This window comes from Rhinolophus sinicus, chromosome 14 (genome assembly GCF_057876585.1).
Source record: "Rhinolophus sinicus isolate RSI-liver-muscle chromosome 14, RSI-T2T, whole genome shotgun sequence".
NCBI lineage: Eukaryota > Metazoa > Chordata > Mammalia > Chiroptera > Rhinolophidae > Rhinolophus > Rhinolophus sinicus.
In genome coordinates this window covers 24,934,873-24,950,542 of record NC_142514.1, presented here as the reverse complement: position 1 = coordinate 24,950,542, position 15,670 = coordinate 24,934,873, and the positions used below count along the sequence as shown (strand labels likewise).

Below are 15,670 nucleotides of genomic sequence, written 5' to 3'. Positions count from 1 at the left end.
TATATTTATAGCAGCTTTAACATACTCACTAAAGAAAAAGAATAGTTTAGGTTGCTACTGCTTATGTACACATTGCACAAATGGCAAATGTAAGTTCAGAGCTGGAGGGGGCAAACACAAACTCTCACAAAAACACATACACACATATGTGTGTGTGTGTATGTATACACACACGCACATATATAAAGTAACTTTGTTTCTTAAGTAAGCAATATCAAGAATTGAGGACTCAGAATGGTGTATGAGACAAGAGACAGGAGTGGGTGTGCAAAATGAAAGTCTAGTTTGTCATGCTTCATATTCAAATGAACCAGATACATGAGCATTTGAATGTCACTTGTAGGATTAGGGAAAAAAATATAGGAGATAAAGGCAAGGGAGGTAGAGAGAGAAATAAAAGTGGTGGTGGGAGGATAATAAAAGGGAAAGGAAGTTCCCCAATGGAATGAACTATAAAACATACACAAAGAACATATATATCTATTATCAGTGTAGATCCAGATATATATGCATATGAAGTATACATGTATATATTTAAAATATACACAGATACCTTTTACAAGAATACACGAATGCACATTAATTTTTTTGCACACGTAATTGTGAACAATCTCTGATTATTCATGTAGGCATGTTTTTTTAAAAACCATCATTTACCTTTCCTTTCCTTTTTTTTTTTTTTTTTTGCAAAGATAGTTGTGCTGCCAAGCAACTTGAGGTAAAGGCATTAAAAGGGTTAGACTACGAGAAAGTGAAAACAAAACAATGGCGACACTTCCTACAGGAGATTGCACAAAAAAGCAGTTGGCTGGTTTCATATTGCATAATGGTGCTGTGTTTCTTCATGAAGTAAACAATCTTCCTAGTATCAACATAAAAATCAGACCCTGGTCCCCACAGTGTTGGTTTCTGTATGGCTGCAGGCATCACCACCTAACTGACTCCACTGGAAACATAGGTTGTATGTCGATTCATCTTTCAGTTCTTCCTCTCCGAGAACATCCTTGGACATTTTAAGCAAAGTACATTGTGCGTAAGGTATCTTGGTGAATCTGTACAGCCTTGGCAAGAGCTTGTGGATCTCGCCCATTGCTCTGTCCTGAAACGTGACTTCCTTCAGCACTGTAAAAGAATTGGCAATGAACACAAAACAAACCCTATTCTGATGTAATAATTCTGGAAAATATTATTTGTTGTAGAAAACTATAAGAATATTTTAAAAAGTACAGGCTAGTATAATGAATTCCTACATGTCTATCACCCAGCTTCAATAATTAACTCAAGGCCAATTTAACTTCTCTCACCGCCTAGGATTATTTAAAAGTAAATCCCAGATATCCTATAATTTTGTCAGAAAAATCACTTTTATTATCAATAATCTCTCCCTTGAGTTAATTTGGTAAAGCAACTAAATCATGATATCATTCTATTACGAATAAGACTAGACTGCATATTATAATGGGAACCCTTATCTTGGGCACTTAGTTCTGTCATTGCTTTTCATATGGATCACTGACTCCTCTAATAGCTTGTAGAACTTTAATTCTAAATAGCAGTACTTATGGCAAACAGAGAGGCACATACTGACATGGAAACACAAACAAATTTCCCAAGAAAATCCTAACATATAGGCCATACTTAGATTTGGGTGAGAGTCTGTATTTGTTATGCTTTTTTATTACCTGTCATGTTCTTTGTCTACGAGATGATATCTGGCTCTGAATGCCACCAGGTGAGCATAATACGCTGGTGCAGGTATAGAAACAGATCGTGTACAGCGCACATAAGTGTGGCAGAGCTGGTAAGTTAGCAGCTGAAGTTCATCTGCATTAAAGCAGTTATCATCCCATAAAACATGATAGTGTGAAGGACGGCTGGTACCCTATAGACAAGGAAAAGACACATTCTGTTCATTTCTAAACTTTTAAATAAATATTCAGCACAGACTAAGTTATAGAAAAAGCCAGCTTTGTACATTAGTAAAATATATTCTAATTTAACAATCGATTAAAAAAACATTTAGTTGACTCTGGGCATATATCCAAAAGAAGTGTAAGCAAGGACTCGAACAGATATTTGCACACCTATGTTCAAAGCAGCATTATTCACAATAGCCAAAAGGCGGAAGCAACCCAAATATCCACTGATGGATGAATGGATAAACAATATGTAATATGTAATACAACGGAATATTACTCAGCTTTAAAAAGGAAGAAATGTCTTTGATACATACCATGACATGGATAAACCTTGATGACATGCTAAATGAAATAAAGCAGTTACAAAAGGACAAATATCTGATTCACTTACATAAGGCACCTGGAGTAGTCAGATTCATAGAGACATAAAGTAGAATGGTGGTTGTCAGTGGCTGGGGGAAGGGGGAATGGAGTTAGTGTTTAATGGGTACAGAGTATCGGGGAAGATGAAAAAGTTCTGAAGATAAATGGTGGTATGGCTGCATAAGAATATGAATATACTTAATGCGATGGAACAGTAAACTTAAAAATGGTTAAAATGCTAAGTTGTATGTTACGTATATTTTACCATAATAAAAACACCAGAACATTTACTTGAGCTCCTATGTATTAGTTACTGTGTTAGGTACTATGGAGTTAAAGAAAAACAAAGTCAAAGGTTTCTTGTCTTTTGGAAAACACAGTTTGTAGAGGAGTAGAGGAGACAGAGTGTCTACAATTATAAAACAACAAATAAATGGCTATAATACTAGTGGCACTTGATCCCATGTAAAAATACCAAATGAAGTAATTGTGGGGGTAAGCCTTGGTTCTTTACCAAGTGGGAAATGAGTGAGATTTGGCCTTTTGGGAGACAGTAGAGAGAATGAACCACCTTAACAAAAGCACAGGGGCATAACATTTCATAGTGTACTTGGGGAATAGATAATAGACTAGTATGAACAGAGTATGGTACATGGGTGGAAAAAGATGAAATTGAAAAGAAAGTTTGGAATCAGACTGAAGGACATGCTTAGGAATTTGGATTTTCACCTGTAGGTGGCAGGTTTCTTTTTTTTTTTCTAAACAGGAGATTTTTTTAGATGCGATGAGATTGGGGTTTTATAAAAGTAACATCAGCAATAATATGGAGGATGGATTAGAAATAGGAAGAAACTGAAAGCAAAGGGAGTAGTTAGGAGGCTGTTGTATTAGTTCAGGTATGAGATGAGGGTAGGAACTAAGGAAATGGCAGTGGCAAAGGAGAAAGATTAACTGGTACTTTAACAAATATTTGAGTATCATTTGTCAGGCACTGTGCAAGATTTGGGGGATAAAATTCAAATGATTACCATATCTACCTCCCCCAAATTATATGTTTATAATGCATACATCAGATATCGTACATTCACATACATTCAGTATTGACTGAACACTCACTATATGCCATATCCTGTATCAGGTGCCAGGTACATAGTAATGAATGAGACACACATTCCAGAGATGAGACAGATAATATATAAATAAGACCATCAGAAATTGGGCTCTAAAGACAAAGGTTTTGGTTAACTACAGTGGGGAAACATTCCTGTCTTTAAGATTCAAAATGACCATTTGCATATCTAAAAGTTCGAGTGAAAAAAAAAAAATCCGTTTAACCAGCATTTCCAAAATTTATTTGAACAGAGAATCTCTTTCACTCCTCTGCAATATTTATTAAAAAGTCACAGTAATATTCCTTGGAATAAATACATGGAAAGAAACACTAGGTTTAAAATATGTACTTCAATGAGACAGATTTTATCTCAGGTCCTTTCAACTTTGTTTTGCTAACTGACTACTCTCCATGAAATGTAACATTGATCGTCAAAAGAAGTAGATATACAACATAGATGAGTGGGACAATAATTTTAAGCTGTAAGAGTGAAACTGGGTTTAGTGTATGTGAGATGTATATATATGAAGCTTTAAGATGCAGCTCTACAGTAAGGTACATCTTCCTAAAATTTCTATTCTATTCAAGGGCAAGTAGCCTAAAACAGTTTTGGGTTCCATTCTCTCAGTCCTTCCTCCTAGGAATATGGATTCGCTCTCTCCCGCTGCTGGAAAATTTGAGACACACTCAACTACAGCTTATAATATGATAAGTATATTAGCTAACAAATTAATAAAAAGATTTTGTGAAAAGAATAAGAATAGACTTGAAATTATGTAACTGAAACTTAAAGCTGTAATTCTACAATTAAACTGTTTCACATGCTCAGTATCTGCCAGTAAATGTCAAAGTTTTCCATGAAGTGTTATTATCAAAAAGAAACATATGTCAAAGGAACAATCGGGGATATTTTAAAGTTTTTTGAAGTTTTAGGTTAAGGACCCAACTTAGGGAGATTTATTTTATTACACTACTTATATTCTGGTATTTTCATAGCATCTCTCAAGGTAAGAAAGGTTAAGAAGTTTATTTACTGAAAGTGTCATCTAATTTCATGTGGAAACAATTTGGGTGCAGAGAGAGGTCTGTCATTCTCCTTTTTCTGAGATTTAAAAAAAATATACATGTCAATGGAAGTTCCTGAACTAAAACATTTCATCCAAAGTGTAGGCTTACCTGTATTCCAGCATGGCTACAGAGGTAAAAATCAAACTCATAGGGGTGTGTAATGTCTGTATCAACTGTTGTTCCAGCTGGGATATTGCCACTTCTTCCAACCTGGATTTGTTTGGTTAAAGTTTAAACAAACAAAACAAATATAAAGAACGTGTCGGAAAGCACTTTTAAAAATGTATAAATATATAGGCTGATCCTATGATTCACTACATGCAGCTTGAAATATTACTTAAGCAGGCATTAAGAGCAGACCTTATTCTAGTCCTGGTTCCTATTCTTAAATGTCACCGAAAGTGAAAATGATAAACCACAAAGAGTTCTTAGTTTCTACTGATGCTTAACTGGTCGTTGATCCCAATATGGGTGGAAGACTTAAAACCTTTTTTTTTTTTTCCCCAAGTTACTTTAGGTGCTCTAATTTGTGGTACAGCAGGTACTCTGGCTTGTGTAATTTATGAAAATTAGCATTTTCCTTAGAGAACAATATACTTTTAGAAAGAATGTGGACAACATCAACAATAGTCACCATTTGTAGAGATACAATAAAGTAGTGTCAGGTACTTTACATTAACAGTATTTCTAACCCTGATAATTCTGCAAGTTAGGTATTATTCTGATTTGTTTGGGGGAAGCCAAGGCTCAAGAATATAAAATAATTTGCCCACTAGCATACAGTAAAGGGCAGAACTATGAGTCAAACATGGAATTGACTGCAAAGGCCCTATTCTTTTTATTTCACACCAGCAGTTTCAACATCTTATAAGGAAACAGACACTATGATTTTCTCTGGATAGGTATGTGAATGAAATGGTTCAAAATAATGAAAGACTCCTAATAAAACACCTTAAGACACAGCTATATACTTACCTCCACCTCCTGATCCCTAACACGTTTAAAATCATTAACTATAACTCTAGGTTTACAAGGCGAGCAAATCAGAAACTATTTTCCTGACTCAGACATTATTTCTGCCACACGAGGGACTGCTATCGGGCTTGAATTATAACTGTGTAGACCAACCAGCCAGCTTTCACCAAGCACAAAACAAAGAAAACAGTTCGTACTCTAATAAATGATGACTATTTGGAACACACAAATCTAATTAATACATATAAAAAGTTTTACTCCATGTAGAGCAGTAGCAGAGTGCCTGGGTTCATATCACAGCATCTAGTTGTGTGATCTAGGGTATTTTACCTGTCTGTGCTTCTGTTTCCTCGTTTGTAATGATCTCTAATCTATTATAGTAGCAATATTTAGAACAAAGTGGAAAGAGAAGCAAACGAATGGAAAACTGGTATGACTAAACAGCAGACGCCAGTAATCATTAAATCTGCCCTAGGTTTTCCTCATCCTACTTTTGAAGGAATCTTTGGTTTTCTAGGTACTGAAATGTACCTAGTAATTTAGGGTCAAAGGCCTTTAACAACCTGGAAGCCACAATAAAACTATCACTGCTGCTATCAGAGACGGGGTAGAGGACGGTGATGAAGGCCACGCTGAGCTGGCCTGCCTGATCTGAGTCCTAGCTCTGTCAATTACTAGCTGTGCAACCATGGGAGGTTATTTAACCTCCATGTGCCCCAGTATCCTTCTGTGGAAAATGGGGGATAATAATAGTAAGTACCTCAAAGTGTTGTTTGTGAAGATCAAATGAGTTCAATTGATAAAAAATACCCAGAACGATGCCTACTATTATTTCTTTTTCCTTACTATTACCACCATCAATCACCATTACACTGTAACGAGCTAACCTTTATAGAGTACTGAGTATATGCCAAGCATAGTTCTAAGTGCATTACGTATTTTAATTTATTTAATCCTCTCAACCACCCCAATACAGTATTAGTATTATCCTAACCTTGCTGAGAAAGAAAAAGGCACAGAGATGTTAAGTTACTCGCCCTAAGTTACACAGTGAGTGTAACCAAAGACCAAATATACACCAAAGACAAGAGACAATTCTTTGTCTCTCAGTCTTTTCTATTGAACGCCCTTCCCAAGGGGACACTGGCACTTGAAATCCTCAGATTTCTCTGCTCCAAGGTTTGCAGGATGAGAGGCAGGGTACTGGAAATGATAGCTAGACTGCTACTTGCCTATGTTGCACACAAAGAGACTTATTTCCCTATGTATTCATACCTCTTTCCCTTTCCTAATTATAAAAGTACACATGCACATTATAAAGTATAAAAAATAATTATGTGAATTTTAAAGGAAGCATTGTTTAAAAGTTAGTTTGCATGAATTTCCACTAATCACTCTAGAAAGTCACTAGCTTTTAAGAAAACGAATTTTTACACAATATTTAAAGAAAGAATAGACCTTTTTTTCTTCTGAACATTGAAGAAAAATATGAATAGAAAGAACAAATTTGAAACTATGAGTTTCTTTGCAACAACAAAAAGGATTAATAGGATTTTGAACATTCAGAGTGTTATACTAGAAGTTCTGGAAAGTTAAAAAGTAAACATTAACCTATCTTGAGGCTGCTATACTCATAATCTGCTTTGTTGAAATCTGCTACTATGTATTAGAAACCCTGCTGTTGGCAGAAAGCCTTTGTTAAGTGGTCTATGAACTATGTTAGATAAGCTTGGCTTATAATAGTATTACAACAGATGTAAGATTACCCTTTCTGTCCTATCAGCACAAAATAATCGAGTGTGATGTCTCTTCTGAACCACAATGTAGGTTATTCCAGGTTGATAGTCTTTCTCCAAACTGATGCAGGCTTCTCGAATTGCTAGTAGTTCATAATATAATACCTAGAGAAGATGAAATAGAAAAGATTTGATATAGTCAGTTGTTCTCTTATACATACTTCTAAGTAAAATAATTATTTAGTCTTGGTATTTCTTAATCTCATCACTTTATAGCTCTCTATTCCAGCTTCTCTATTCTTTATACTTCTCTCTTAACTATTATCAGAACATGGTCTCAGCAGTCAAGGCTTACACATTCATAGTAAACATTTTAAAAGGAAAAATCTAAGGAAGTGTCTAGTTTGATGTTAGGAACTTGAAACTTCATTAAGCCTTCTAATTTCTGAACTAGACACCATGTTATAAACACAATATGTGATTTAACCACAGTATGATGAGATCCCAGGCAACCAACCTGCCTAAACTGTCCCTCTGAAACACCATCCCGATAAAAGATGATACGAGTAGGTTTGAATCGAGTTGACTTATAAAATTGAATGAGAAGTTCTCGGACCATGGAGGCCAAGTCCTGGATGATCTCCTGTCGGGGTCTCTGAACTCTTACTGTGGCACAGTATCTGCTTGGGTGGGCATCCATACTACCTACAACCTAAGTTGGAAAAGTAAAGGAAATAGAAATTAAGGTAATCAAAACTACATGAATATGAATTTATCACAATAAAAAAATTTGAAAAAGGTACGTGGATTTCATTTAAATTTGTATTTTACAAAAACCTGACTACTTACCACTGAGCACTTTGAGTGTAGTAATTCCCAGTGAAGAACAGAATAAAAGACCTAATATAGGGTCAAAAACTATTTTCCTATAAGTAGGCTGCACTTTACATTTAACAATTAGATTCTAATTTATAGATGTTCTGGTAGGCCCAAATAGTAAGAAAGAACAGAGACAAAAAGATGTACATAAAGAGAATAAGCGAAAGGAGATAAGCAAAAAAAGAGGACCCACTGAAACCCTCGATTTCTCCACCCGGAGCCATACTTAAGATTTTGGCATCATCTTAGCACTGCTAAACTTCATAAATTTTAAAAGAATTTTTCCTCTCTTACTGTAATGTCCTAGACCAGAAGGCTTGAATCCATCGTCAAGGCTTACTGTGTTGTATTTGTGTTTTGTATCTGGTCTTTAGGGAAATTAATCTTGGTTTTGAGAGTAGCTATCTGAATTTTCTCTTTCTGTGCCTTTTAAGTATTGCTATGTGTTTGAAGCAGAGGGAACTTTAAAGCATGAACTTAAAGATTCACCTTGACTATAGTCACTTATAGACCTACTGAAGCATGATCTCTGGCATCCAAATATTTTAAAAATGTCTACACATCAGTCTGACTAGAGCCTAGGCTGAGGACCAGCTGGTCACTCTGCCTTCAGCTTCTTTTTCTTCCTGGGTACTATTTATACCAAAGTCATGCTTCAAAAATGGAACTTTACACCCCCATGTTCATTGCAGCATTATTTACAGTAGCCAAGACATGGAAACAACCTAAGTGTCCCTCAATGGATGAATGGATAAAGAAAGTATGGCATATATACATATACAGTGGAGGATTATTGAGCTATTTAAAAAAAAATCAAGTATTTTTTTTATTGTGGTAAAAGTGGTATACAACATTACATATATTTCAGTGTAAAACATTTTAATTCGGTATTTGTATACACTACATAGTGGTCACCATTATAAGTCAAGTTACCGTCCATCACCATATAGTTGATCCCCCATACCTATTTTCTTTTCCCCAATCACCTTCCCCTCTGTATTGGGTCTCTGTATCTATGAGTTTTTGTTTTCTTTTGTTCTGTTTTATTTTTAGATTTCACATATAAGGGAGATCATATGATATTTGTCTTTCTCCATCTGACTTATATCACAAAAGACAAATACCATATCATCTCCCTTACATGTGGAATCTAAAAAAACAGAACAAAAATACCAACTGAGCTCATATGTGCAGATACAGAGAACAGATTGGTGGTTGCCAGAGGCGGTGGTGGGTGGTGGGTGAAATTGGTGAAGGGGGGTCAAAAGGTACACACAAACTTTCAGTTATTATATAAATAAGTCCTGGGGATGTAATGTACAGCATGGTGACTACAGTTAATAATACTGTATTGCATATTTGGAAGTTGCTAAGACAGTGAATCTTAAAAGTTCTTATTACAAGAAAAAAAAATTGTAACTATGTATGGTGACAGATGTTAACTAGACTTATTGTGGTGATCACTTCTCAATATATACAAATATTGAATTATTATGTTTACACATGAAACTAATGTTATATATCAATTATACCTCAATTATAAATATATACATACATATAGTACTTCAAAAGAGTATTTAACTTCCTGTTAGTAATTTAAATGCCTTATTTATTTGAAACCAAAATATGGAAAATTCTTACCTTCTCTTCTGTCTTAGTCTGACTAGAAAATAATCAAGAATTTTTACAAAATGAGCTAGAACTTGTCTACTTATTATACACAAGCGGTTGTATCTGCTTTTTCTTTATCTTCTATATGTAAAAAAAAAGAACTCTGACCATCTTTCCCTTGAATGGTATCTCACTACTAAAAAATAAATCAATACCCATTCTGATGGCACAAAAAGACTCTCAAAAGCTTACTAGCCTCACAACGCGCTATGCTACACTTCAACTCCCTGAATTTCTCAAAAGAAACCAGTTTTTGACAATCTAAATTTAAATTGTATCACCGTTAAGGTAATATTTATTATGCTATATGGCATTTATAACTCACATTTGTTTCTCACACTAGTCTTTAAGTTATTGGAAACAGAGTCATATAGCAAAAATAATCAATTAATAAAATCTATTTACAAGGCCTTTGATAATGATAAAAGTGGATACAGCGTACACCGTATTTGGTTTAAATAGATTAGTAGGAAAGGATAATGACTACCCACAAGTTTTAAAGAATTCAAATATGCTTAAATTTTCTTGGAAAAATAATCCCAAAATAGCAAATCCAAAGGAAGTTTTCTGAATTTCTTTCTTTTTTTTCCCCTAAATCATTTTATCTTCTATATGAACATTTTTATGACTATCAGAGATGGCTCAATAGTACCTCTAGGACACTTGAAATGTAAACAATTCATGAATAACTAAGAATACAAAGCAATATAATTTGTTGATAGATAAAAGTCAATTTTCTTCACTAATGAAAATAGTTTTGGAATCATACATGAAAATTGTAATGTTACTATCATTTTCAAGGATAAATAAGATTTACCAGATTGTGAAAACTTACAATTTATGTAAAGATTATTATAATGGATGGAAAAAATATATTAAAAATCTTAATTTCTGAAATTTATCAAGAATGCCTAAAGTATGTTGACATTTTCAAAATGTTGGCAGCTGTTAAAATCAAGCGATTTTCAAGTTGGGTAAAACATTATCTGGCTTTCTGTAATTTATAAGAAATACACTTAAAATAACTGACAGAAAAGTTACAGATATAGAGGTGGGCAAAGATATAATCAGCAGATATTGACGTGGGAGTGGCAGTAGTAAAACAAAGAATTCAGGTACAAAGTATTAAATTGGACAAAGGTGGAAGATATTTTATATTGAAAAAACACAATCCATAATCAATAATGTTGTAAAGATTATGTAGGGTGCCACATGGGTACTGGACTTACTGGGGGGATCATTTCATAGATTGTGCAGATGCCTGCCCACTATGCTGTACACCTGAAGCTGAAGTAGAATAATACTGAGTGTCAACTATAATTACACATATATATATGGTCATGGGATGTAAAGTACAGCATAGGGAATATAGTCAATGGTATTGCAACCGCTATATATGGTGTTAGAGGAGTAGTAGACTTGGGGGGAGGGGTTATCACCTTGTGAGGGGTGTAAATGTCTAATCATTATGTTGTTTTGTACACCTGAAACTAATACTAAAAAAAGTAAATTTAAAAAACTGCAATCCACCAAGCTTATATGTAATGCATCTTTCTGGATCAAAGACACTATTGAAATACATAAACTTTGAATTACAAGAAATAACTGAAAATATACAATCGTGGATAGGTCAAACAGACAATTTAAAGTTGGAAACAGAAGATTTGAGTAATGTAATAAATTTGATTTAATAGACATATATGGAACTTGTAGTCCCAAAACCAGAGCAGAATCATTCTTTTCAAAAACACAAAGAACATTTGAAAGTTGGCTCTCTCTCTATATATATTTATAAAAATTGGTTTCAAAGAAAATATCCTTAAAATTCAAAAAGCTGAAACCAAAATATTGACCCTCGCCTAAACTTTAGATAAGACAAACCTGCCTAATGACACTCACAGCAGCAATAGAAGGCTTCTTCCCATCACCAGCTGGTGGGTGAGTGACATCTGCTCCCAAAAAGATCACTGGTTGCTGGAACACAGAAGGTCTTAAACACATTTTTTAAGAGTTAGATAATTCATTTTTTTCATTATCCATTTATCTGTTTCATAATACTGCAACACAACTGCCAGATGCTGACAGAGCACAGAGGAGGTCCTATATAGAAGTTTCGAAGGCCTGAGATACTGACAGCTTTGTTCTCTTAATTCATGAATCCCTGGTCAGTGAAGTAAAAGCTGTCACAATGCATATGTCTAATGTCATTCAGAGCAGTTTTCTGCCTTAAGTAGTGGTGATGGTGGTTGTAAAGGACAACTGCTGCTAGCGTTCTTCATTAACAGGCATAAAATGCTAAACTTCCTCATATTAATCCACTAATTTGTATCAATCTTTCACTTACTTACATTTTAAGTTTATGTAATCTCTCAAGGAGACAAAGAATCATTAAACTTTACATTGAAAAGGATTATGAAAGTTTAATACTTCCCCTCCCCGCCCCAAAGTATAAATTTGAGTAACATATATTTGTCATAAAGTAACTAGCAGTTAATTTTTTTCTAAAACTATATCCTTTAAGATTCAAATGATTATTTCTTAGTTCTTGGGCTTGTTGATAAAATTCTATATTCATCTCACTTATGAATCTCATCTCATATTTCATAGGGATAGGAACTAGAGCAAGATGGAAAACAGGGAAAAAAGAGCTTTTGTGTCAAACACACATAGGTCCATCCTTATTGTAATGCTTATTTGTGGTGCATACTGGTCAAGATATTTAACTTTTTTTTTTTTTTTTTTAAGGAGGGTGCAGCTCACAGTGCCCCATGTGGGGATCGAACCGGCAACCTTGGTGTTATTAGCACCACACTCCAACCAACTGAACTAACTGGCCACCCCAAGATATTTAACTTTTTAAAGCCCTAGTTCTTCAACTATTAAAAGGAAACATGTTGCTCAATTCTCCCAGTAAGCCTCTTTCCTAGCCAGCACATCTTTACAGGTCATCAGATTTCATACCTCCTAAGAACTTTTAGATACAATGGTGACCCAGCAGTAACATCTGTTGTCCCACTGACTGCAGCAGTGTTAATATAGCTTTCTTAACTGATTTCCTGAATGGACATGCCCCTCCCTAATCCCCCCCACCTCCTTTCTTCCCTCACTCTCTAGGTGAGAAGCCTTATGATATCAGGTTGAAGATGATTATCGAATAAAGAAAAAAATTCTTCAAGCTGGGCTCTCCAGTGAGAAATAAGCTCTCAATACTTTCTAGCTAGACAAGAGATATTTTGTCTACTAAATGAAAATGGAGGTGGGAGGGGATTTTTTTTACAGGGGAATCTCTTAATCTCGCCATCCCAAACTTTTAATTTTTTGCCAAAATGTCTATTTACCCTCCATGGCAGGTATCACCAAAGCTGTTCCTTAAACAGATCTTAGATATGGCAATATACAGAAAAATTAAGATATGAAAAATGAACATTTTATTAAGTGATTAGCTTATCTTACCTTTGATGAGGTACAAGAATATTATTGATCCCTCCGAGTTTAACATTTATCTTTAGGCACAAGTTTGAGAGAGTTTGAGGGGATGTTTTTATTACGTTCTTGACTTGAACACACTGTGTAGCCATACCCAAAAGTGTATCTCCTACACGTTTCACTTCCGCTATGGAATAAATGTAAATACCTCTAGTTAGAAAAAAGGTCGAACTTTACTGAAAATTAAGCTACTGTGTTTCTTCCCTTGAAATACATCATTACGTTACAGGATACCAAAAATTACACCAATACTAAAACAGTGCTGTTAAAATTTAAAGTATACTGTTTTGAAGGTTAGCTTAAGTATTCAGTGATAATTTTTCCAGTTGTTTTTTTCTTTGTATACGAAAGTATATTTTTATCATCATAAAAATACTATAATACAATAACTTAAAAACCATAAGGAGAAAAATATCATACATAATCCCTTGTTAGCATTTTATTGTACTCTGTCTTCCAGCAGTTTTATTTTAATGCAGTTATAATCCTGGTATACTTACAGCTTTCAATCCTATTTCAAACCTTTAATTTAAAAATACAGAGGTACTACAGTGTAAAGAATAAAAGTTCCCTGTTTCTTTCTCCCTCTCTGCCATTATAACTATCATAAAGAGTTCAGTGTATATAACTTATATATAAAACACATGGAAAACATTTTAAAATCAAAATTGAGAGCATACTATACATTCTATTTTGCAACTTGTTATTTTCACTTAATAATATAGTATGTTTTGAATCTCAATATATAGGTGCCCTTATTATTTAGAACAACAGCAGTTACTCTGTTTTTAAATGCCATAAGATATCTAACTAGTCATATACTGATACATTTTTAGCTTGCTCTGGTTTTCATTATTTCAAATGACGCTGTGATTAATATCCTTGTATATTTATTTTCGCTTGGTTGTGTAACTATAGCCTTAGGATAAATTTCTACAAGTAGAATTGAGAGGTGAAAGGTATTATGTATTTAACAATTTTATAGATAATGACAAGTTGCCCTCCTTAAAGCTTTATTCATTCATTCAACAAATATTTAATGTGCACCTAACATATGCTAGTACTGTGCAAGGCTCTGGATATGCAATTGTGAGTCAACAGAGACATTGTTCCTGCCCTCACAGAGCTTATACTGTGGCCAGAGAAATAGGCTTTAATTAAATAACCTCTCAAATTTAACATCACAACTGTGAAAGCAACATAAAGGAGAGGCACAAGATGCTTTGAGACAATCAAAGTGAGAGAATTAGACCTTGTCAAGGTCAGGCAAAGCTTCCCCAAGGAAGGGATGCCTGAATTAAAATTCATAAGGTGCACATTCGCTTGGTGGAGGGTGGAAAGTGGGGTATGAGAAGCATTACAGGTAGAAGGAAGAGGATGAACAAAGAGTTCCTGTGGGAAAAAAGCATAGAGTGAGATGAATCCCAAAGAGGTAGGAAGTCATGGATTTGAACATGCAAATTCTTCGAAGATCAGCTTACATATCAATTTTATCAATTGAATAATGAAAAACTACTGAAGTGGGGGTGATAGGAAAAGAGATAAAAATCAGATTTATATTTTAGAAAGACATTGGTTATAGCTCCAACATGTAAAAGGCTTGCAAGTCATCACTCCTATTCTCACAAGACAAAAGCTGAACAAACTGAAAATCAATGACTTCTCTTAGATCTATCTGAAAACTGAGTTCACAGAACAAACTGTCACCCCAAAAGAGGTCAATGCAGAGAATCACAGCCAAGGTCAGCTTGTTAGAAGCAGAAGTTGATGAAGCCAGAAACTGGTGGGAACAATTAAACAGTAACTCCTGTAACTCAACAGAACAAAACAAATAATCCAATTAAAAAGTGGCCAAAGGACTTGAATAGGCATTTTTCTGAAGGAGATATACAAATGGCCAATAAGCACATGAAAAGAGGTTCCACATCACAAATCATTAAGGAAATGCAAAGAAAAACCATGACATGCCACTTCTCAGCCATTAGAATGGTTATTATAAAAATATATATAGAGAAAATAACAAGTATTGGTGAGAATGTGGAGAAATTAGAACACTTGTGCACTAATGGCAGGAATGTAAAATGATGCAGCTGCTGTGAAAAACAATATGGCTATTGCTAAAAAAAATTAAATACAGAGTTATCATATGATCCAGCATTTTACTTCCAGGAATATATCCGAAAGAAGTGAAAGGAAGGACTGTAACAAATAGCTGGATACCCATGTTCAAAGCAGCAATATTCACAATGGCCCAAAGGTGGAAGTAATCCAAGTGTCCATTGATGAATAGATAAACACAATGTGGTATACACATGCAAGAGAATATTATTCAGCTTTTACAAAGAAAAACATTCTGACACACACTACAACATTGATAAACCTTGAGGACATTATGTTAAATGAAATAAACCAGTCACAAAAAGACAAATGTTGTACGATTATATAAGGTACCTAGAATAATA

The 15,670-nt window shown here is 34.5% G+C and overlaps 1 protein-coding gene across 8 annotated transcripts in view; it reads right to left on the bottom strand.

Annotated features, from left to right (window-relative positions):
* Positions 1 to 668: 668 nt before the first annotated feature.
* The window catches only part of LOC109444829 (argonaute RISC catalytic component 3), a 98,982-nt gene continuing 83,980 nt past the window's right edge, over positions 669 to 15,670 (bottom strand). For 5 of the 8 annotated variants that reach the window (XM_088791024.1, XM_074334391.2, XM_019726516.3 and 2 more), the window contains 7 exons: positions 13,176 to 13,335; positions 11,622 to 11,712; positions 7,690 to 7,884; positions 7,203 to 7,337; positions 4,570 to 4,671; positions 1,683 to 1,882; positions 872 to 1,122 (listed from right to left, as the gene is read on the bottom strand). In XM_088791024.1, coding sequence (XP_088647150.1) covers positions 1,014 to 1,122; positions 1,683 to 1,882; positions 4,570 to 4,671; positions 7,203 to 7,337; positions 7,690 to 7,884; positions 11,622 to 11,712; positions 13,176 to 13,335 — 992 coding nt within the window. In that variant the 3' untranslated portion in view covers positions 872 to 1,013. Of the gene's footprint in view, positions 1,123 to 1,682; positions 1,883 to 4,569; positions 4,672 to 7,202; positions 7,338 to 7,689; positions 7,885 to 11,621; positions 11,713 to 13,175; positions 13,336 to 15,670 lie in introns of all 8 variants that reach the window. The other 3 variants (XM_074334390.2, XM_019726510.3, XM_019726513.3) reach the window with 1 other exon arrangement.